This window comes from Bombina bombina, chromosome 4, assembly GCF_027579735.1.
Source record: "Bombina bombina isolate aBomBom1 chromosome 4, aBomBom1.pri, whole genome shotgun sequence".
Classification (NCBI taxonomy): domain Eukaryota; kingdom Metazoa; phylum Chordata; class Amphibia; order Anura; family Bombinatoridae; genus Bombina; species Bombina bombina.
This window is the reverse complement of record NC_069502.1, coordinates 829,579,489-829,603,946: the sequence shown is the minus strand read 5'-3', so window position 1 is coordinate 829,603,946 and position 24,458 is coordinate 829,579,489. Positions and strand designations below refer to the sequence as shown.

The 24,458-nt window shown below is 42.7% G+C and overlaps 1 protein-coding gene across 1 annotated transcript in view; it reads right to left on the bottom strand.

Annotated features, from left to right (window-relative positions):
• LOC128657162 (gastrula zinc finger protein XlCGF26.1-like) overlaps window positions 1-24,458 on the bottom strand; it is a 139,604-nt gene that overhangs the window by 97,203 nt on the left and 17,943 nt on the right. Inside the window, exons 2-4 of the mRNA XM_053711403.1 lie at window positions 18,935-19,042; window positions 11,839-11,943; window positions 10,104-10,217 (exon numbers count right to left, since the gene is read on the bottom strand). Coding sequence (XP_053567378.1) covers window positions 10,104-10,217; window positions 11,839-11,943; window positions 18,935-19,042 — 327 coding nt within the window. The remainder of the gene's footprint in view (window positions 1-10,103; window positions 10,218-11,838; window positions 11,944-18,934; window positions 19,043-24,458) is intronic.

The window sequence follows — 24,458 nt, the reverse complement described above, 5'->3', positions numbered from 1 at the left end:
TTTGTTTAAGATCTTGAGATCCAAGATTGGTCTGAATGTTCCCTCTTTTTTGGGAACTATGAACAGATTGGAGTAGAATCCCATCCCTTGTTCCTTTAATGGAACAGGATGAATCACTCCCATTTTTAACAGGTCTTCTACACAATGTAAGAATGCCTGTTTTTTTATGTGGTCTGAAGACAATTGAGACCTGTGGAATCTTCCCCTTGGGGGTAGCTCCTTGAATTCCAGAAGATAACCTTGGGAGACTATTTCTAGGGCCCAAGGATCCAGAACATCTCTTGCCCATGCCTGAGCGAAGAGAGAAAGTCTGCCCCCCACCAGATCCGGTCCCGGATCGGGGGCCAACATCTCATGCTGTCTTTGTAGCAGTAGCAGGTTTCTTGGCCTGCTTACCTTTGTTCCAGCCTTGCATTGGCCTCCAGGCTGGCTTGGCTTGAGACGTATTACCCTCTTGCTTAGAGGGTGTAGAACTTGAGGCTGGTCCGTTTCTACGAAAAGGACGAAAATTAGGCTTATTTTTAGCCTTGAAAGACCTATCCTGAGGAAGGGCATGGCCCTTTCCCCCAGTGATATCTGAAATAATCTCTTTCAAGTCAGGGCCAAACAGCGTTTTCCCCTTGAAAGGAATATTAAGCAATTTGTTCTTGGATGACGCATCCGCTGACCAAGACTTTAGCCATAGCGCTCTGCGCGCCACAATAGCAAACCCTGAATTTTTCGCCGCTAATCTAGCTAATTGCAGGGTAGCGTCTAGAGTAAAAGAATTAGCCAATTTAAGAGCACGAATTCTGTCCATCATCTCCTCATAAGAGGTATCTTTATCTAGCGACTTTTCTAGTTCATCAAACCAGAAAGACGCTGCTGTAGTAACAGGAACAATGCATGAAATTGGCTGTAGAAGGTAACCCTGCTGAACAAACATCTTTTTAAGCAAACCTTCTAACTTTTTATCCATAGGATCTTTGAAAGCACAACTATCTTCTATAGGGATAGTGGTGCGTTTGTTTAAGGTAGAGACCGCCCCCTCGACCTTAGGGACTGTCTGCCATAAGTCCTTTCTGGGGTCGACTATAGGAAACAATTTCTTAAATATAGGGGGAGGGACAAAAGGTATGCCGGGCCTTTCCCATTCTTTGTTTACAATATCCGCCACCCGCTTGGGTATAGGAAAAGCTTCGGGGGGCACCGGGACCTCTAGGAACTTGTCCATCTTACATAATTTCTCTGGAACGACCAAATTGTCACAATCATCCAGAGTAGATAACACCTCCTTAAGCAGAGCGCGGAGATGTTCCAATTTAAATTTGAACGTAATAACATCAGGTTCAGCTTGTTGAGAAATTTTTCCTGAATCTGAAATTTCTCCCTCAGACAAAACCTCCCTAGCCCCTTCAGACTGGTGTAAGGGCATGTCAGAACCATTATCATCTGCGCCCTCATGCTCTACAGTATCTAAAACAGAGCAGTCGCGCTTTCGCTGATAAGTGGGCATTTTGGCTAAAATGTTTTTAATAGAATTATCCATTACAGCCGTTAATTGTTGCATAGTAAGAAGAATAGGCGCACTAGATGTACTAGGGGCCTCTTGTGTGGGCAAGACTGGTGTAGACACATAAGAGGATGATGCAGTACCATGCTTACTCCCCTCACTAGAGGAATCATCTTGGGCATCATTTTCACTATCACATGCATCACATCTATTTAAATGAGAAGGAACTTTGGCTTCCTGACATACAGAACATAGTCTATCTGATGGTACAGACATGTTAAACAGGCATAAACTTGATAACAAAGTACAAAAAACGTTTTAAAATAAAACCGTTACTGTCACTTTAAATTTTAAACTGAACACACTTTATTACTGAATATGCGAAAAAGTATGAAGGAATTGTCCAAAATTCACCAAAATTTCACCACAGTGTCATAAAGCCTTGAAAGTATTGCACACCAAATTTGAAAGTTTTAACTCTTAAAATAACTGAACCGGAGCCGTTTTTACATTTAACCCCTATACAGTCCCTGGTATCTGCTTTGCTGAGACCCAACCAAGCCCAGAGGGGAATACGATACCAAATGACGCCTTCAGCACGCTTTTTCAGTGTATCAGAGCTCCTCACACATGCATCTGCATGCTTTGACTCCCAAAAACAACTGCTCATTAGTGGCGCGAAACTGAGGCTCTGCCTAAGACTAGAGAAGGCCCCCAGTGAAAAAGGTGTCCAATACAGTGCCTGCCGTTTTTATTATCAAAATTCCCAGATAAAAACAACTCCTCAGAGTAATAAACCATTAAACATGCTTATAAAACAAACGTTTTAGCCCAGAAAAATGTCTACCAGTCTTTAAAGCCCTTGTGAAGCCCTTTATAAATTGTTATTAAAATGGCTTACCGGATCCCATAGGGAAAATGACAGCTTCCAGCATTACCAAGTCTTGTTAGAAATGTGTCATACTTCAAGCAGTAAAAGTCTGCACACTGTTCCCCCCAACTGAAGTTACTTCATCTCAACAGTCCTGTGTGGAAACAGCCATCGATTTTAGTAACGATTGCTAAAATCATCTCCCTCTTACAAACAGAAATCTTCATCTCCTTTCTGTTTCAGAGTAAATAGTACATACCAGCACTATTTTAAAATAACAAACTCTTGATTGAAGCAATAAAACTACATTTAAACACCAAAAAACTCTAAGCCATCTCCGTGGAGATGTTGCCTGTACAACGGCAAAGAGAATGACTGGGGAAGGCGGAGCCTAGGGGGGGATCATGTGACCAGCTTTGCTGGGCTCTTTGCCATTTCCTGTTGGGGAAGAGAATATCCCACAAGTAAGGATGACGCCGTGGACCGGACACACCTATGTTGGAGAAAGGCCCTTTTAAGGGCTATTGGTAGTTTAGTTTAGGCTAGGTTTTTTTTTTTTATTTTGGGGGGGCTTTTAGGGGTTAATAGGTAGTTTATGGGTGTTAGTGTACTTTTTAGCACTTTAGTTATTAGTTTTATGTTACGGCGTTGTACCATAAAACTCTTAACTACTAACTTTTAAATGCGTTAGGACTCTTGACGGGGTAGGGTGTACCGCTCACTTTTTGGCCTCCCAGGACAGACTCGCAATACCGGCGCTATGGAAGTCCCATAGAAAAAACATAATTTATGCTTACCTGATAAATTCCTTTCTTCTGTAGTGTGATCAGTCCACGGGTCATCATTACTTCTGGGATATTACTCCTCCCCAACAGGAAGTGCAAGAGGATTCACCCAGCAGAGTTGCATATAGCCCCTCCCCTTTACGTCACCCCCAGTCATTCGACCAAGGACCAACGAGAAAGGAGAAACCAAGGGTGTAGTGGTGACTGGAGTATAATTTAAAAAATAATTACCTGCCTTAAAAACAGGGCGGGCCGTGGACTGATCACACTACAGAAGAAAGGAATTTATCAGGTAAGCATAAATTATGTTTTCTTCTGTTAAGTGTGATCAGTCCACGGGTCATCATTACTTCTGGGATACCAATACCAAAGCAAAAGTACACGGATGACGGGAGGGATAGGCAGGCTCTTTTATACAGAAGGAACCACTGCCTGAAGAACCTTTCTCCCAAAAATAGCCTCCGAGGAAGCAAATGTGTCAAATTTGTAAAATTTGGAAAAAGTATGAAGCGAAGACCAAGTTGCAGCCTTGCAAATCTGTTCAACAGAGGCCTCATTCTTGAAGGCCCAAGTGGAAGCCACAGCTCTAGTAGAATGAGCTGTAATTCTTTCAGGAGGCTGCTGTCCAGCAGTCTCATAAGCTAAACGTATTATACTACGAAGCCAAAAGGAAAGAGAGGTTGCCGAAGCCTTTTGACCTCTCCTCTGACCAGAGTACACGACAAACAGAGAAGACGTTTGTCGAAATTCCTTAGTTGCCTTAGGTAAAATTTTAGGGCACAAACTACGTCCAGATTGTGTAGTAAACGTTCCTTCTTCGAAGAAGGATTTGGACACAAAGAAGGAACAACAATCTCTTGATTGATATTCCTGTTAGTGACTACCTTAGGTAAGAACCCAGGTTTAGTACGCAGAACTACCTTATCCGAATGAAAAATCAAATAAGGAGAATCACAATGTAAGGCTGATAACTCAGAGACTCTTCGAGCCGAGGAAATAGCCATTAAAAATAGAACTTTCCAAGATAACAACTTTATATCAATGGAATGGAGGGGTTCAAACGGAACGCCCTGTAAAACGTTAAGAACAAGGTTTAAACTCCATGGCGGAGCAACAGTCTTAAACACAGGCTTAATCCTCGCTAAAGCCTGACAAAAAGCCTGAACGTCTGGCACTTCTGACAGACGTTTGTGTAACAGAATAGACAGAGCTGAGATCTGTCCCTTTAATGAACTAGCAGATAAACCCTTTTCTAAACCTTCTTGTAGAAAAGACAATATCCTAGGAATCCTAACCTTACTCCAAGAGTAACCTTTGGATTCACACCAATATAGGTATTTACGCCATATCTTATGGTAAATCTTTCTGGTAACAGGCTTCCTAGCCTGTATTAAGGTGTCAATAACTGACTCAGAAAACCCACGTCTTGATAAAATCAAACGTTCAATTTCCAAGCAGTCAGCTTCAGAGAAGTTAGATTTTGATGTTTGAAAGGACCCTGTATCAGGAGGTCCTGTTTCAGAGGTAGAGACCAAGGTGGACAGGATGACATGTCCACCAGGTCTGCATACCAAGTCCTGCGTGGCCATGCAGGTGCTATCAGAATCACTGATGCTCTCTCCTGTTTGATTCTGGCAATCAATCGAGGAAGCATCGGGAAGGGTGGAAACACATAAGCCATCCTGAAGTCCCAAGGTGCTGTCAGGGCATCTATTAGGACTGCTCCTGGATCCCTGGATCTGGACCCGTAACGAGGAAGCTTGGCGTTCTGTCGAGACGCCATGAGATCTATCTCTGGTTTGCCCCAACGTCGAAGTATTTGGGCAAAGACCTCCGGATGAAGCTCCCACTCCCCCGGATGAAAAGTCTGACGACTTAAGAAATCCGCCTCCCAGTTCTCCACTCCCGGGATGTGGATTGCTGACAGGTGGCAAGAGTGAGACTCTGCCCAGCGAATTATCTTTGATACTTCCATCATTGCTAGGGAGCTTCTTGTCCCTCCCTGATGGTTGATGTAAGCTACAGTCGTGATGTTGTCCGACTGAAACCTGATGAACCCCCGAGTTGTCAACTGGGGCCAAGCCAGGAGGGCATTGAGAACTGCTCTCAATTCCAGAATGTTTATTGGCAGGAGACTCTCCTCCTGACTCCATTGTCCCTGAGCCTTCAGAGAATTCCAGACGGCACCCCAACCTAGAAGGCTGGCGTCTGTTGTTACAATTGTCCAGTCTGGCCTGCTGAATGGCATCCCCCTGGACAGATGTGGCCGAGAAAGCCACCATAGAAGAGAATTTCTGGTCTCTTGATCCAGATTCAGAGAAGGGGACAAGTCTGAGTAATCCCCATTCCACTGACTTAGCATGCATAATTGCAGTGGTCTGAGGTGTAAGCGAGCAAATGGCACTATGTCCATTGCCGCTACCATTAAGCCGATTACCTCCATGCATTGAGCCACCGACGGGTGTTGAATGGAATGAAGGGTGCGGCAAGCACTTTGAAGTCTTGTTAACCTGTCCTCTGTCAGGTAAATCTTCATTTCTACAGAATCTATAAGAGTCCCCAGGAAGGGAACTCTTGTGAGTGGAACGAGTGAACTTTTCTTTTCGTTTACCTTCCATCCATGTGACCTTAGAAAAGCCAGTACTAACTCTGTATGAGACTTGGCAGTTTGAAAGCTTGAAGCTTGTATCAGAATGTCGTCTAGGTACGGAGCTACCGAAATTCCCCGCGGTCTTAGTACCGCCAGAAGAGCACCTAGAACCTTTGTGAAGATTCTTGGAGCTGTAGCCAATCCGAATGGAAGAGCTACAAACTGGTAATGCCTGTCTAGAAAGGCAAACCTTAGATACCGGTAATGATCTTTGTGAATCGGTATGTGAAGGTAAGCGTCCTTTAAGTCCACTGTGGTCATGTACTGACCTTCTTGGATCATGGGTAAAATTGTCCGAATAGTCTCCATTTTGAATGATGGAACCCTTAGGAATTTGTTTAGGATCTTTAAATCCAGGATTGGTCTGAAAGTTCCCTCTTTTTTGGGAACCACAAATAGATTTGAGTAAAACCCTTGTCCCTGTTCCGACCGTGGAACTGGATGGATTACTCCCATTAACAATAGTTCTTGTATGCAGCGTAGAAACGCTTCTTTCTTTGTTTGGTTTGTTGACAATCTTGACAGATGAAATCTCTCTCTTGGAGGAGAGTGTTTGAAGTCCAGAAGGTATCCCTGAGATATTATCTCTAGCGCCCAGGGATCCTGGACATCTCTTGCCCAAGCCTGGGCGAAGAGAGAAAGTCTGCCCCCCACTAGATCCGATCCCGGATCGGGGGCCCTCAATTCATGCTGTTTTAGTGGCAGCAGCAGGTTTCCTGGCCTGCTTGCCCTTGTTCCAGGACTGGTTAGGTCTCCAGCCTTGTCTGTAGCGAGCACCAGATCCTTCTTGTTTTGGAGTAGTGGAAGTTGATGCTGCTCCTGCTTTGAAATTCCGAAAGGAACGAAAATTAGACTGTCTAGCCTTAGGTTTGGCTTTGTCTTGAGGCAGGGCGTGGCCCTTACCTCCTGTAATGTCAGCGATAATTTCTTTCAAACCGGGCCCAAATAAGGTCTGTCCCTTGAAAGGTATATTAAGTAATTTGGACTTAGAAGTTACATCAGCTGACCAGGATTTTAGCCACAGTGCTCTGCGCGCCTGAATGGCGAATCCGGAATTCTTAGCCGTAAGTTTAGTTAAATGTACTACGGCTTCCGAAATGAATGAATTAGATAGCTTAAGTATTCTAAGCCTGTCCGAAATGTCGTCCAGCGTAACTGAACTAAGGTTCTCTTCTAGAGACTCAATCCAGAATGCCGCTGCAGCCGTGACCGGCGCAATGCATGCAAGGGGTTGCAATATAAAACCTTGTTGAACAAACATTTTCTTAAGGTAACCCTCTAACTTTTTATCCATTGGATCTGAAAAGGCACAGCTATCCTCTACCGGGATAGTGGTACGCTTAGCTAAAGTAGAAACTGCTCCCTCCACCTTAGGGACCGTTTGCCATAAGTCCCGTGTGGTGGTGTCTATTGGAAACATCTTTCTAAATATCGGAGGGGGTGAGAACGGCACACCGGGTCTATCCCACTCCTTAGTAATAATTTCAGTTAGTCTCTTAGGTATAGGAAAAACGTCAGTACTTGTTGGAACAGCAAAATATTTATCCAACCTACACATTTTCTCTGGTATTGCAACTGTGTTACAATCATTCAGGGCCGCTAACACCTCCCCTAGTAAAACACTGAGGTTTTCCAGCTTAAATTTAAAATTTGAAATATCTGAATCCAATCTGTTTGGATCAGAACCGTCAGCCGCAGAATGAAGCTCTCCGTCCTCATGTTCTGCAAGTTGCGACGCAGTATCTGACATGGCCCTAACATTATCAGCGCACTCTGTTCTCACCCCAGAGTGATCACGCTTGCCCCTTAGTTCTGGTAATTTAGCCAAAACCTCAGTCATAACAGTAGCCATATCTTGTAATGTTATCTGTAATGGCCGCCCAGATGTACTTGGCGCCACCATATCGTGCACGTCCCGAGCGGGAGATGCAGGTACTGTCACGTGAGGCGAGTTAGTCGGCATAACTCTCGCCTCGTTGTTTGGTGAAATTTGTTCAATTTGTACAGATTGACTTTTATTTAATGTAGCATGAATACAGTAAGTACATAAATTTCTATTGGGCTCCACTTTGGCGTTAGTACAAATAGTACAGGTCTCTTCCTCTGAATCAGACATGTTTAACAAACTAGCAAATAAACTTGCAACTTGGAAATATTATTCAAGTAAAATACAATGAAAAAAACGAACTGTGCTTAAGAAGCACTGAAGATATATAACAGTTGAATTCAATAAACTTTGTAAAACAAAACGCAATTTAGCAAAGGCTTGTTCCCATTAGCAAAGAATAACTAACCCTGAGGCATAAAAAAGTTAAAGAATAAACGTTTTTTATCACAGTCAACTACAATCTCACAGCTCTGTTAGATTACTTCCCTCAAACAAGCTTTGAAGATCCCTGAGTTCTGTAGAGATAAACCGGAACATGCAGGAAAAAACAATGAGCTTCTGACTGAAATTTTTGATGCGTAGCAAAAGCGCCAAAACAAAAGGTCCCACCCCCTCACACACAACAGTGAGAGAGATCAGTAAATTGTCATAATTAGATCCAGCAACTGCCAAGTGGAAAAAAAGTGCCCAAAACATTTTATTCACCCAGTACCTCAGAAAATGAAAACGATTTTACATTCCAGCAAAAACGTTTAACATAAATTAAGAGTTATTAAAAAGCCTGTTGCTTTGCAATTAGGCTAAAGTCTTATATACATAGTGTAATTCCAGTGAAGTACCATTCCCCAGAATACTCAAATGTAAAATATACATACATGATATTATGTCGGTATGGCAGGATTTTCTCATCAATTCCATTGTCAGAAAATAAAAACTGCTACATACCTCTTTGCAGAATAAACTGCCCGCTGTCCCCTGATCTGAAGTTTACGTCTCCTCAGATGGCCGAGAAACAGCAATATGATCTTAACAACTCCGGCTAAAATCATAGTAAAAACTCTGGTAGATTCTTCTTCAAACTCTACCAGAGAAGGAATAACACACTCCGGTGCTATTAAAAAAATAACAAACTTTTGATTGAAGAAATAAACTAAATAAAATCACCATAGTCCTCTCACACATCCTATCTAGTCGTTGGGTGCAAGAGAATGACTGGGGGTGACGTAGAGGGGAGGGGCTATATGCAACTCTGCTGGGTGAATCCTCTTGCACTTCCTGTTGGGGAGGAGTAATATCCCAGAAGTAATGATGACCCGTGGACTGATCACACTTAACAGAAGAAAAGACTTTATGAAGTTTACGTAAGTCGTTTTGCGGTAAGGCCAAAGAAGTGTGCGGTGACCCTAAACCTTCAAGACTCGTAATACCAGCGGGCGTAAAAAAGCAGCGTTAGGACCTGTTAACGCTGCTTTTTCACCCTAACGCACAACTCGTAATCTAGCCGTTTGTGTTTTAAATATACTATCTTTGTTCATGGAGCAGTAGTTTACAGCTCCTACAAGTTTTTAATGGGCACTCCTCCTCACAGAGACAGACACAGAGACTGTTAACCTTCATGAGGGTCCAGAAATTTGTATACCTGTACTATTTGAAAAATGTTTGAGGTTTATGACAACTGGCTAGACTCCTGTGAGAGTCTGGAGACTACATTTCAGTAAGATGTCTATCACACTGTTTTCTGCATACTCTGTATTATGAATAGGACTACCTAAACACATATTACTGCTGTGCCACTGATTATGTTGTACCCTCAATAAAAATTATAATAAAAAAAAAAATTCACTCATAGCTATACATATTTATTACAAAAACAAGGTTTATCATAGAAATAAATGTTCTAACAGTGATTTAAAGGTATATGGTCTATGATCGGATGCACAAAGGTGTATATGTATGCGCTTTATTTATATGTGTATAAATATACAAAAGTCTATGCAGAAAGGGACTCAGCGAGGTCACAATATCCACCCTCCAGATGTCAGCGCATCAGAGGCTTTGGCTCTTGCAATAACATTCTACTTTCAAATTGTAATACGAGTACAATTTAGATATAACTTGAGTGGAGTTAGCACTCAGTAGTGCTTATATTTTTGTGCTTCATTTGTAATCTAGCCCTTAGTTAATCATACATGAGCTGCTCACTGACTTGTGTCTGCTGTGTAACCGTCTGATAAATATAACTGTTATTTACATGAGGCACAATGTCACCATCACAGAATATTCTATTTACTTAAACCCTTAATGACAGACGTACCCTGTACATCTGTGGTCTTTTTGGGTTTAACTAACACTGGAAGCAAGACCTGCGCTATATGTAGCAGATGTTTGAGGGTAATGTGTTAATTAGTGCAAATCACCTGTAGCCGTATTGATAGGAACTTCATCCTCCTCAGTCTTCACGTGATCACACACATACGGTTCTCCTCTGTACTCAACTGCTGAGCCATCTGAAGGCGTCACATCCATACGGCCTGTACAATAAGAATACACATGCATATGTGTAAGTTGTTTGTAGTGCTCATGGGATATATCAATTTCTCTCTCATTGTATATAACAAAAAATCATGTGAGAACGCAAAACATTACTATGTGCACACAAGAGAATTATTTAATAGACCCACACTTACTATGCACACTCACCTATAACTCACACACAATATATGTGCTCACTCACCTGTAACCCACATAACTCACACACAATATATGTGCATACTCACCTGTAACCCACATACCTCACACACAATATATGTGCTCACTCACCTGTAACCCACAACATACATGCACAACCACCTTTTGTACACTCACCTGTAACACACACACATCCATGCTATCTTCATCCCTCAGACACATGCACACTCACCTATAACTCACACACAATATATGTGCACACTCACCTGTAACTCACACACAATATATGTGCTCACTCACCTGTAACCCACATACCTCACACACAATATATGTGCTCACTCACCTGTAACCCACATACCTCACACACAATATATGTGCACAGTCACCTGTAACCCACAACATACATGCACAACCACCTCGTGTACACTCACCTGTAACACACACACAATCCATGCTATCTTCCTCCCTCAGACACATGCACATTCACCTATAACTCACACACAATATACGTGCACACTCACCTGTAACTCACACACAATATATGTGCTCACACCTACAATCCATGCTATCTTCCTCCTCAGGGATCACAATGCACATTCTACCTATAATCTCTCAAAACAATATACGTGCAACACTCTCCTGTAACTCACACACAATATATGTGCTCCACTCACCTGTAACCCACATAACTCACACACAATTTATGTGCTCACTCTCCTGTATCCCTATACATACATGCACAACCACTTTTGTGTACACTCACACTGTAACACAACACTCCATACTATATCATCCCTCAGAACACATGCAACACTCACCTGTAAAACCTTGTCCCAGAGGGGTCTCTATACACATGCCCACTCACATGCAACCTGTATCCCTGAGACACAACACACATGCACACTTATCTGTAACATTCATGCACATTCACCCGTAGCCCATGTCCCGCAGACACAACATACGTGCACACTTACCTGTGACCTGCATCCCTCAGGCACAAATCATGTGCACACTCATCTGTAACACTCATGCACATTCACCTGTAAACCATATCCTTCAGACACAACATACGTGCACACTTACCTGTGATCTGCATCCCTCAGGCACAAAACATGTGCACACTCATCTGTAACACTCATGCACATTCACCTGTAACCCATATCCTTCAGACACAACATATGTGCACACTGACTTGTGACCTGCATCCCTCAGGAGCAACACATGTGCACACTCATCTGTAACACTCATGCACATTCACCTGTAAACCATATCCTTCAGACACAACATATGTGCACACTGACTTGTGACCTGCATCCCTCAGGCGCAACACAAGTGTCGTATCCTGTGTCCCACAGACACACCACAAGTGCACACTCACCTGTATCCTGTGTCCCTCAGATACAACACACGTGCACACTTACCTGTGACCTGCATCCCTCAGACACACCACACGTGCACACTCACCTGGGCTGATGCTGTCACTGGTTTCCTCATCTGGTGCTTCCAGCTGATGCCTCACACACAGATCTTCTGTTATCTCAACTTTCACTATATCAGTGTAATCCTTATCTGTACAAATAAAGCAGATTCAGTTTTATATCACATGATCTAGTTTTGTTTATAACTTTACCATATATCGTTTTTTTATTTCCCTAACAGACAATAGCACCAAATTCACACATTCTCCTCCTTCTCCCTCTCATTCTTTTTTTTTTTTTACTGTGATCCTCTATATTCCAGTATAAAACTACAACATGAACTAAACAAGGGTTAAACTCATTGTGTTATCTGCGCTTATAAACCAGACAGTAAACTACAAGGGCCCGATCCGATATGCAGCGTCGCCCGCAAAAGCAGGCGACGCCAAATTTTGCGCTGGTTTGGTATCCTATATACGGTGTAACTTAGAAGTTACGCACGTATATTTCTGCCTTCGGCCGTAGTTTTTTGGCCCATAGACAGGTATACCAAACCAGCCCAGTTTGGTATCCAATATACAGCGTAAGGACTTACGTAGCGAAAATGGAGAAATCTTACTCCATTTTCACCTCGCCACAAATTGCAGGCGTAGTAAGCCTTACGCTGAGTATTGGAGCCCCGTAGCTCCCTAAACTGCCTGCAAAATAAAACTTAACACATGCAATGTCTATCTACCTGTCAACCGCGATCCCCCGCCACAATCCCTAATAAAGTGTTTAACCCCTAAACCGCCGCTCCCGGATCCCGCCGCCACCTACATTAAATGTCTAACCCACTAATGTGATCCCCTACACCGCCGCCACCTACATTAAAATTATTAACCCCTAATGTAATCCCCCTGCACCGCCGCCATCTATATTAAAATTATTACCCCCTTATGTGAGCCCCCTACCCCGCCGCCACCTATTTTAACTATATTACCCCCTAATCTAATCCCCCTACACCGCCGCCACCTATATTAAAATGATTAACCCCTAATCTAATCCCCCTACACCGCCGCCACCTATATTAAATGTATTAACCCCTAATCTAATCCCCCTACACCGCCGCCACCTATAATAAATATATTACCCCCTAAAATACTAAAATGTCCCTACCCTAAACTAAATTACAAATAGCCCTGAAAAGGGCTTTTTGCGTGGCATTGCCTTAAAGTAACCAGCTCTATTACCAGCCCTTAAAAGGGCCTTTTGAGGGCATTGCCCCAAAGTAACCAGCTCTATTACCAGCCCTTAAAAGGGCCTTTTGCGGGGCATTGTCACAAAGTAATCAGCTCTTTTACCTGTAATCTAATCCCCCTACACCGCCGCCACCTATAATAAATGTATTAACCCCTAATCTAATCCCCCTACACTGCCGCCACCTATAATAAATGTATTACCCCCTAAAATACTAAAATGTCCCTACCCTAAACTAAAATTACAAATAGCCCTGAAAAGGGCCTTTTGAGTGGCGATGCCCCAAAGTAACCAGCTCTATTACCAGTGCTTAAAAGGGCCTTTTGCGTGGGCATTGTCACAAAGTAATCAGCTCTTTTACGTGTAATCTGATCTCCCTACACCGCCGCCACCTATATTAAATATATTAACCCCTAATCTAATCCCCCTACACCGCCGCCACCGATATTAAATATATTAACCCCTAATCTGACCCCCCTACACCGCCGCAACCTATATTAACCCTAATTATATTATATATATTAACCCTATCTAACCCTAACACCCCTAACTTAATTATTATTGCAATAAATCTAAATAATATTAATCTTATTAACTAAAATATTCCTATTTAAAGCTAAATACTTACCTATAAAATAAACCTTAAGATAGCTACAATATAATTAATAATTACATTGTAGCTATTTTAGGGTTTATATTTATTTTACAGGTAACTTGGTATTTATTTTAACTAGGTACAATAGCTATTAAATAGTAAATAACTATTTAATAGCTACCTAGTTAAAATAATTACCAATTTACCTGTAAAATAAATCCTAACCTAAGTTACAAATACACCTACACTATCAATAAATTAATTAAATAAACTACAATTATCTAAACTAAAAAATATAATTAAATACACTAAACTAAATTACAAGAAAAACAAACACTAAATTACAAAAAATAAAAAAAGATTACAAGATTTAAGTTAATTACACCTAATCTAAGCCCCCTAATAAAATAAAGCCCACCAAAATAAAAAAAATGTCCCTACCCTAAACTAAATTACAAAAAGTAATCAGCTCTATTACCTGTGAAAAAAAAGAACCCCCCCCATTACAACCCACCACCCACACACCCCTACTCTAAAACCCACCCTATCCCCCCTTAAAAAAACCTAAGTCTAACCCCCAAGTGCTCCTTACCTGTCCTGAAGACCAACAGAGAAGGTCCTGTTCCAGGCGGAGAAGTCTTCTTCCAGGCAGCGACCTCTTCTTCTTCCAGGAACCAGCCGGCGCGGAGTCCCTGGAACTGAAGACCGGCGATGCAGGAACGGAAGATCGGCGAGGCTGGAACTGAAGACCGGAGCCATGGAGCGTGGAGGATCCTCTTCATACGATCGCCGCCGTACACTGAATCGGAATTCAAGGTACGCAATTAAAAATGGCGTCCCTTGAAATCCTATTGGCTGATTTGAGCCTTCAAATTCAAATCAGTCAATCGGATGAAATCTACTTTAATTCTATTGGCTGATTTGAATAGCCAATAGAATAACAGCTACTGTAATTCTATTGGCTGATTAGAATAGCCAATAGAATTAAAGTAGCTCTCATCCGATTGGCTGATTTGAATTTGAAGGCTCAAATCAGCCAATAGGAATTCAAGGGACGCCATTTTTAATCGCGTACCTTCAATTCCGATTCAGTGTACAGCGGCAATCGTATGAAGAGGATCCTCCATGCTCCATAGCTCCGGTCTTCAGTTCCAGCGTCGCCGATCTTCCGTTCCTGCATCGCCGGTCTTCAGTTCCAGAGAGGACGGTCTTCAGCTCCGCGGTTATCGGTCTTCAACTCCTCCGCTCCGCGCCGGCTGGTTCCTGGAAGAAGAAGAGGTCGCCGCCTGGAAGAAGACTTCTCCGCCTGGAACAGGACCTTCTCCGTCGGTCTTCAGGACAGGTAAGGAGCACTTGGGGGTTAGACTTAGGTTTTTTTAAGGGGGGATAGGGTGGGTTTTAGAGTAGGGGTGTGTGGGTGGTGGGTTGTAATGGGGGGGGGGGGTTGTTCTTTTTTTTCACAGGTAAAAGAGCTGATTACTTTGGGGCAATGCCCCACAAAATTTTTGTAATCTTTTTTTATTTTTTGTAATTAGGGTTTGTTTGTTTTGTAATTTAGTTTAGTGTATTTAATTATATTTTAGTTTAGATAATTGCAGTTTAATTAATTTATTGATAGTGTAGGTGTTTTTGTAACTTAGGTTAGGATTTATTTTACAGGCAAATTGGTAATTATTTTAACTAGGTAGCTATTAAATAGTTATTAACTATTTAATAGCTATTGTACCTAGTTAAAATAAATACCAAGTTACCTGTAAAATAAATATAAACCCTAAAATAGCTACAATGTAATTATTAATTATATTGTAGCTATCTTAAGGTTTATTTTATAGGTAAGTATTTAGTTTTAAATAGGAATATTTCACGCCTAGATTTAGAGTTCTGCGTTACCCGTCAAAACCAGCGTTAAGGGGTCCTAACGCTGCTTTTTACCGCCCGCTGGTATTTAGAGTCAGCCAGGAAAGGGTCTCACTTTCCAGCAGCAACTTTTCCATACCGCAGATCCCCTTACGCCAATTGCGTATCCTATCTTTTCAATGGGATCTTCCTAACGCCGGTATTTAAGAGTCTTGGCTGAAGTGAGCGGTAGACCCTCTACCAACAAGACTCCAGCCGCAGAAAAAAGTCAGGAGTTAAGAGGTTTATGGGCTAACGCCGGTTTATAAAGCTCTTAACTACTGTGCTCTAAAGTACACTAACACCCATAAACTACCTATGTACCCCTAAACTGAGGCCCCCCCCACATCGCCGCCACTCTAATAAAAAATTTTAACCCCTAATCTGCCGACCGGACACCGCCGCCACCTACATTATCCCTATGTACCCCTAATCTGCTGCCCAAAAATCGCAGACACCTACATAATATTTATTAACCCCTAATCTGCCCCCCCAACGTCGCCGCTACCTTATCTACACTTATTAACCCCTAATCTGCCGACCGGACCTCGCCGCCACTATAATAAATGTATTAACCCCTAAACCGCCTCTCTCCCGCCTCGCAAACCCTATAATAAATTTTATTAACCCCTAATCTGCCCTTCCTAACATCTGTGACACCTAACTTCAAGTATTAACCCCTAATCTGCCGACCGGACCTCGCCGCTACTCTAATAAATGTATTAACCCCTAAAGCTAAGTCTAACCCTAACACCCCCCTAAGTTAAATATAATTTTATTCTAACGAAATAAATGAAATCTTATAAAAAAAATGAATCCTATTTAAAGATAAATACTTACCTGTAAAATAAACCCTAATATAGCTACAATATAACTAATAATTACATTGTAGCTATTTTAGGATTTATATTAATTTTACAGGCAACTTTGTATTTATTTTAACCAGGTACAATAGCTATTAAATAGTTATTTACTATTTAATAGCTACCTAGTTAAAATAATTACAAAATTACCTGTAAAATAAATCCTAACCTAAGTTACAATTAAACCTAACACAACACTATCAATAAATTAATTAACCAAACTACCTACAATTACTTCAACTAAACTAAATTACAAAAAATAAAAAAAGATTACAAGAATTTTAAACTAATTACACCTACTCTAAGCCCCCTAAAAAAATAACAAAGCCCCCAAAAATAAAAAAAATGCCCTATCCTAATCTAAAATAAAAAGTTAATAGCTCTATTACTTTACAAGCCCTTAAAAGGGCTTTTTGCGGGGCATGCCCCAAAGAAATCAGCTCTTTTGCCTGTAAAAAAAACATACAATACCCCCCCCCCAACATTACAACCCACCACCCACATACCCCTAATCTAACCCACCCAAACCCCCCTTAAAAAACATAACACTAAGCCCCAGAAGATCTTCCTACCTTGTCTTCACCCAGCCCAGATTAGGGGTTAATAAGTGTAAGGTTAGGGGTGTTTAGACTCGGGGTACATGTTAGAGTGTTAGGTGCAGACTTAGAAACTGTTTCCCCATAGGAAACAATGGGGCTGCGTTAGGAGCTGAACGTTGCTTTTTTGCAGGTGTTAGGTTTTTTTCAGCCCAAACTGCCCCATTGTTTCCTATGGGGGAATCGTGCACAAGCATGTTTTTCAAGCTAGCCGCTACCGTAAGCAACGCTGGTATTGAGAGTTGAAGTGGCGGTAAATATGCCTGTACGCTCCCTTTTTGGAGCCTAACGCAGCCCTTCAGAGAACTCTCAATACCAGCGTTATTTAAAAGGTGCAGGGGGGAAAAAAAACTCTAAATCTAGCCGTTAGTTAATAAGATTAATATTATTTAGATTTATTGCAATAATAATTAAGTTAGGGGTGTTAGGGTTAGATATGGTTAATATAGTTAATATATATAATATAATTAGGGTTAATAAAGTTAATATAGGTGGCAGCGGTGTAGGGGGGTCAGATTAGGGGTAAATATATTTAATATAGGTGGCGGTGGTGTAGGGGGGTCAGATTAGGGGTTAATATATTTAATATAGGTGGCGGCAGTGTAGGGGGGTCAGATTACAGATAAAAGAGCTGATTACTTTGTGACAATGCCCCGCAAAAGGCCCTTTTAAGGGCTGGTAATAGAGCTGGTTACTTTGGGACAATGCCACGCAATTGTAATTTAGTTTAGGGTAGGGACATTTTAGGGGGTAATACATTTATTATAAGTGGCGGTGGTGTAGGGGGATTAGATTACGGGTAATGTAGTTAAAATAGGTGGAGGTGGGGTAGGGGGCTCACATTAGGGGGTTAGACATTTAATATAGGTGGCGGCGGTGTAGGGGGATTAGATTAGGGGTTAATCATTTTAATATAGGTGGCGGCGGTGTAAGGGGGTCAGATTAGGGGGTAGTACATATAATGTAGGTGGCGGCGGGGTAGGGGGCTCACATTAGGGGGTAATATAGTTAAAATAGGTGGTGGCGGTGTAGGGGGATCATATTAGTGGGTAATGTAGTTAATGTAGCTGGCGGCGGGGTCCGGGAGTGGTGGTTTAGGGGTTAATACATTGCGGATAGAGGGGTATACGTGTCGGGATATGTTTGGGAGACGTGTTAGACAGTTACGGGTGATTTTATAATTTAGTCAGTTTTTGTAGGCGGCGGCAGTTTCTAAAGTGCCGTAAGACACTGGCGACTCCAGAAATTTGTACTTACGCAGATTTCTAGACATCGATAGTTTGTCAGACTTAAGGCACTTTAGCATCTGATGGCGCCGTATATGGGATAGCTCGAGTTGCGAGCTGAAACTACGGGCGGCGCAGGTTTCCACGCTTGCGCCGAAACCTGTGCCGTATATCGGATCGGGCCCCAAGAGAGAGCAGTAAGTAACTGTGTGCACAGCCCCGGCAGACTCTCACGTATTACTACTCACCGGCAGGGAGGGAGAGCAGTAAGTAACTGTGTGCACAGCCCCGGCAGACTCTCACGTATTACTACTCACCGGCAGGGAGGGAGAGCAGTAAGTAACTGTGTGCACAGCTCCGGCAGACTCTCACGTATCACTACTCACCGGCAGGGAGGGAGAGCAGTAACTGTGTGCACAGCCCAGGCAGACTCTCACGTATTACTACTCACCGGCAGGGAGGGAGAGCAGTAAGTAACTGTGTGCACAGCCCCGGCAGACTCTCACGTATTACTACTCACCGGCAGGGAGTGAGAGCAGTAAGTAACTGTGTGCACAGCCCCGGCAGACTCTCACGTATTACTACTCACCGGCAGGGAGGGAGAGCAGTAAGTAACTGTGTGCACAGCCCCGGCAGACTCTCACGTATTACTACTCCCCGGCAGGGAGGGAGAGCAGTAAGGAATTGTGTGCACAGCCCCGGCAGACTCTCACGTATTACTACTCACCGGCAGGGAGGGAGCAATGTATTTCAGTCTGATGACTATTCATGTCATCCGTCTCATCCTCTTCCTTCACATTTAATAGCCCAGTGCCCGGGTTTTCCTCTAGACGCCCTGTAATTACAGCAGGAAGTTACCCGATAGAGCACAGTACAGGGTGTAACATAAACTTATATAACAGCAGTTTGTATGTTTTATCTTCTTTTACAATAATATCCTGAAGCCTAATTAAATCACACTTTGTATAAAATGCAGCCACTTACAGCATTGAGTAATATTGAATCCCTTTTGGGAAGAAATTGGCACAAATTTTATAGAATACAATTTAATTAATAAAAAATTTTTTTAAGTACAGTAGAACAGCTAAGGAGAAAAAAAAAAGAAAAAAAAATCCCAATTTAAAAAGGTTAACAGGTACCAACTATGGGCCCAAATAAACCAGCATCTTGGAATAGTGTAGTCACATCATATGTATTTAACCCCTTGATCAAACTTAACCCTGTGCCGATCCCAGTATGCTCTCACAAGTACTGCTGGCATACATAAAGCACGCTCCTGAGCCTAATTCAGTGTGCTACCATGACTGCTTCATATAGAGCATGCGTCTGTACCTACCTCAGTATGTTCTCATTACCAACACTGCTGCCTCATATAGAGCATGCGCCTGTACCTACCTCAGTATGCTCTCATTACAAACACTGCTGCTTCATATAGAGCATGATCCTGTACCTACCTCAGTATGATCTCATTACAAACACTGCTGCCTCATATAGAGCATGTGCCTGTACCTACCTCAGTATGCTCTCATTACAATCACTGCTGCCTTATATAGAGCATGATCCTGTACCTACCTCAGTATGTGCTCATTACAAACACTGCTGCCTCATATAGAGCATGATCCTGTACCTACCTCAGTATGCTCTCATTACAATCACTGCTGCCTCATATAGAGCATGATCCTGTAATTACCTCAGTATGCCCTCATTAAAAACACTGCTGCCTCATATAGAGCATGATCCTGTACCTACCTCAGTATGCTCTCATTACAAACACTGCTGTCTCATATGGAGCATGCACCTGTACCTACCTCAGTATGCTCTCATTACAAACACTGCTGCCTCATATAGAGCATGCTCCTGTACCTACCTCAGTATGCTCTCATTACAATCACTGCTGCCTCATATAGAGCATGACCCTGTACCTACCTCAGTATGCTCTCATTACAAACACTGCTGTCTCATATAGAGCATGATCATGTACCTACCTCAGTATGCTCTCATTACAAACACTGCTGCCTCATATAGATCATGCGCCTGTACCTACCTCAGTATGCTCTCATTACAAACACCGCTGCCTCATATAGAGCACACTCCTGTACCTACCTCAGTATGCTCTCATTACAAACACTGCTGTCTCATATAGAGCATGATCCTGTACCTACCTCAGTATGCTCTCATTACAAACACTGCTGTCTCATATAGAGCCTGATCCTGTACCTACCTCAGTATGCTCTCATTACAAACACTGCTGTCTCATATAGAGCATGCACCTGTACCTACCTCAGTATGCTCTCATTACAAACACTGCTGTCTCATATAGAGCATGCACCGGTACCTACCTCAGTATGCTCTCATTACAAACACTGCTGTCTCATATAGAGCATGCGCATGTACCTACCTCAGAATGCTCTCATTACAAACACTGCTGCCTCATATAAAGCATGCGCCTGTACCTACCTCAGTATGCGCTCATTACAATCACTGCTGCCTCATATAGAGCATTATCCTGTACCTACCTCAGTATGCTCTCATTACAATCACTGCTGTCTCATATAAAGCATGCGCCTGTACCTACCTCAGTATGCTCTCATTACAATCACTGCTGCCTCATATAGAGCATGATCCTGTACCTACCTCAGTATGCTCTCATTACAAACACTGCTGCCTCATATAGAGCATGATCCTGTACCTACCTCAGTATGCTCTCATTACAAACACTGCTGCCTCATATAGAGCATGCTCCTGTACCTACCTCAGTATGCTCTCATTACAAACACTGCTGCCTCATATAGAGCATGATCCTGTACTTACCTCAGTATGCTCTCATTACAAACACTGCTGCCTCATATAGAGCATGATCCTGTACCTACCTCAGTATGCTCTCATTACAAACACTGCTGCTTCATATAGAGCATGATCTTGTACCTAACTCAGTATGCTCTCATTACAAGCACTGCTGCCTCATATAGAGCATGATCTTGTACCTACCTCAGTATGCTCTCATTACAAACACTGCTGCCTCATATAGAGCATGATCCTGTGCCTACCTCAGTATGCTCTCATTACAATCACTGCTGCCTCATATAGAGCATGATCCTGTACCTACCTCAGTATGCTCTCATTACAATCACTGCTGCCTCATATAGAGCATGCGCCTGTACCTACCTCAGTATGCTCTCATTACAAACACTGCTGCCTCATATAGAGCATGCGCCTGTACCTACCTCAGTATGCTCTCATTACAATCACTGCTGCCTCATATAGAACATGATCCTGTACCTACCTCAGTATGATCTCATTACAAACACGGCTGCCTCATATAGAGCATGCGCCTGTACCTACCTCTGTATGCTCTCATTACAAACACTGCTGCTTCATATAGAGCATGATCCTGTACCTACCTCAGTATGCTCTCATTATAAACACTGCTGCCTCATATAGAGCATGATCCTGTACCTACCTCAGTATGCACTCATTACAAACACTGCTGCCTCATATAGAGCATGATCCTGTACCTACCTCAGTATGCTCTCATTACAAACACTGCTGCCTCATATAGAGCATGCGCCTGTACCTACCTCAGTATGCTCTCATTATAAACACTGCTGCCTCATATAGAGCATGATCCTGTACCTACCTCAGTATGCTCTCATTACAAACACTGCTGCCTCATATAGAGCATGATCCTGTACCTACCTCAGTATGTTCTCATTACAAACACTGCTGCCTCATATAGAGCATGCCCCTGTACATACCTCAGTATGCTCTCATTACAAACACTGCTGCCTCATATAGAGCATGCGCCTGTACCTACCTCAGTATGCTCTCATTACAAACACTGCTGCCTCATATAGAGCATGATCCTGTACCTACCTCAGTATGCTCTCATTACAAACACTGCTGCCTCATATAGAGCATGCGCCTGTACCTACCTCAGTATGCTCTCATTACAAACACTGCTGCCTCATATAGAGCATGATCCTGTACCTACCTCAGTATGCTCTCATTACAAACACTGCTGCCTCATATAGAGCATGCGCCTGTACCTACCTCAGTATGCTCTCATTATAAACACTGCTGCCTCATATAGAGCATGATCCTGTACCTACCTCAGTATGCTCTCATTACAAACACTGCTGCCTCATATAGAGCATGATCCTGTACCTACCTCAGTATGTTCTCATTACAAACACTGCTGCCTCATATAGAGCATTCGCCTGTACCTACCTCAGTATGCTCTCATTACAAACACTGCTGCCTCATATAGAGCATGCGCCTGTACCTACCTCAGTATGCTCTCATTACAAACACTGCTGCCTCATATAGAGCATGCCCCTGTACCTACCTCAGTATGCTCTCATTACAAACACTGCTGCCTCATATAGAGCATGCGCCTGTACCTACCTCAGTATGCTCTCATTACAAACACTGCTGCCTCATATAGAGCATGATCCTGTACCTACCTCAGTATGCTCTCATTACAAACACTGCTGCCTCATATAGAGCATGCGCCTGTACCTACCTCAGTATGCTCTCATTACAAACACCGCTGCCTCATATAGAGCATGATCCTGTACCTACCTCAGTATGCTCTCATTACAAACACTGCTGCCTCATATAGAGCATGATCCTGTGCCTACCTCACTATGCTCTCACAAACACTGCTGCCTCATATAGAGCATGATCCTGTACCTACCTCAGTATGCTCTCATTACAAACATTGCTGCCTCATATAGAGCATGATCCTGTACCTACCTCAGTATGCTCTCATTACAAACACTGCTGCCTCATATAGAGCATGATCCTGTACCTACCTCAGTATGCTCTCTTTACAAACACTGCAGCCTCATATAGAGCATGATCATGTACCTACCTCAGTATGCTCTCATTACAAACACTGCTGCCTCATATAGAGCATGATCTTGTACCTACCTCAGTATGCTCTCATTACAAACACTGCTGCCTCATATAGAGCATGCACCTGTACCTACCTCAGTATGCTCTCATTACACACACTGCTGCCTCATATAGAGCATGATCTGTACCTACCTCAGTATGCTCTCATTACAAACACTGCTGCCTCATATAGAGCATGATCCTGTACCTACCTCAGTATGCTCTAATTACAAACACTGCTGCCTCATATAGAGCATGATCTGTACCTACCTCAGTATGCTCTCATTACAAACACTGCTGCCTCATATAGAGCATGCGCCTGTACCTACCTCAGTATGCTCTCATTACAAACACTGCTGCCTCATATAGAGCATGATCCTGTACCTACCTCAGTATGTTCTCATTACAAACACTGCTACCTCATATAGAGCATTCCCCTGTACCTACCTCAGTATGCTCTCATTACACACACTGCTGCCTCATATAGAGCATGATCTGTACCTACCTCAGTATGCTCTCATTACAAACACTGCTGCCTCATATAGAGCATGATCCTGTACCTACCTCAGTATGCTCTAATTACAAACACTGCTGCCTCATATAGAGCATGATCTGTACCTACCTCAGTATGCTCTCATTACAAACACTGCTGCCTCATATAGAGCATGATCATGTACCTACCTCAGTATGCTCTCATTACAAACACTGCTGCCTCATATAGAGCATGATCATGTACCTACCTCAGTATGCTCTCATTACAAACACTGCTGCCTCATATAGAGCATGATCCTGTACCTACCTCAGTATGCTCTCATTACAAACACTGCTGCCTCATATAGAGCATGATCCTGTACCTACCTCAGTATGCTCTCATTACAAACACTGCTGCCTCATATAGAGCATGAGCCTGTACCTACCTCAGTATGCTCTCATTACAAACACTGCTGCCTCATATAGAGCATGATCCTGTACCTACCTCAGTATGCTCTCATTACAAACACTGCTGCCTCATATAGAGCATGATCCTGTACCTACCTCAGTATGCTCTCATTACAAACACTGCTGCCTCATATAGAGCATGATCCTGTACCTACCTCAGTATGCTCTCATTACAAACACTGCTGCCTCATATAGAGCATGATCCTGTACCTACCTCAGTATGCTCTCATTACAAACACTGCTGCCTCATATAGAGCATGATCCTGTACCTACCTCAGTATGCTCTCATTACAAACACTGCTGCCTCATATAGAGCATGATCCTGTACCTACCTCAGTATGCTCTCATTACAAACACTGCTGCCTCATATAGAGCATGATCCTGTACCTACCTCAGTATGCTCTCATTACAAACAC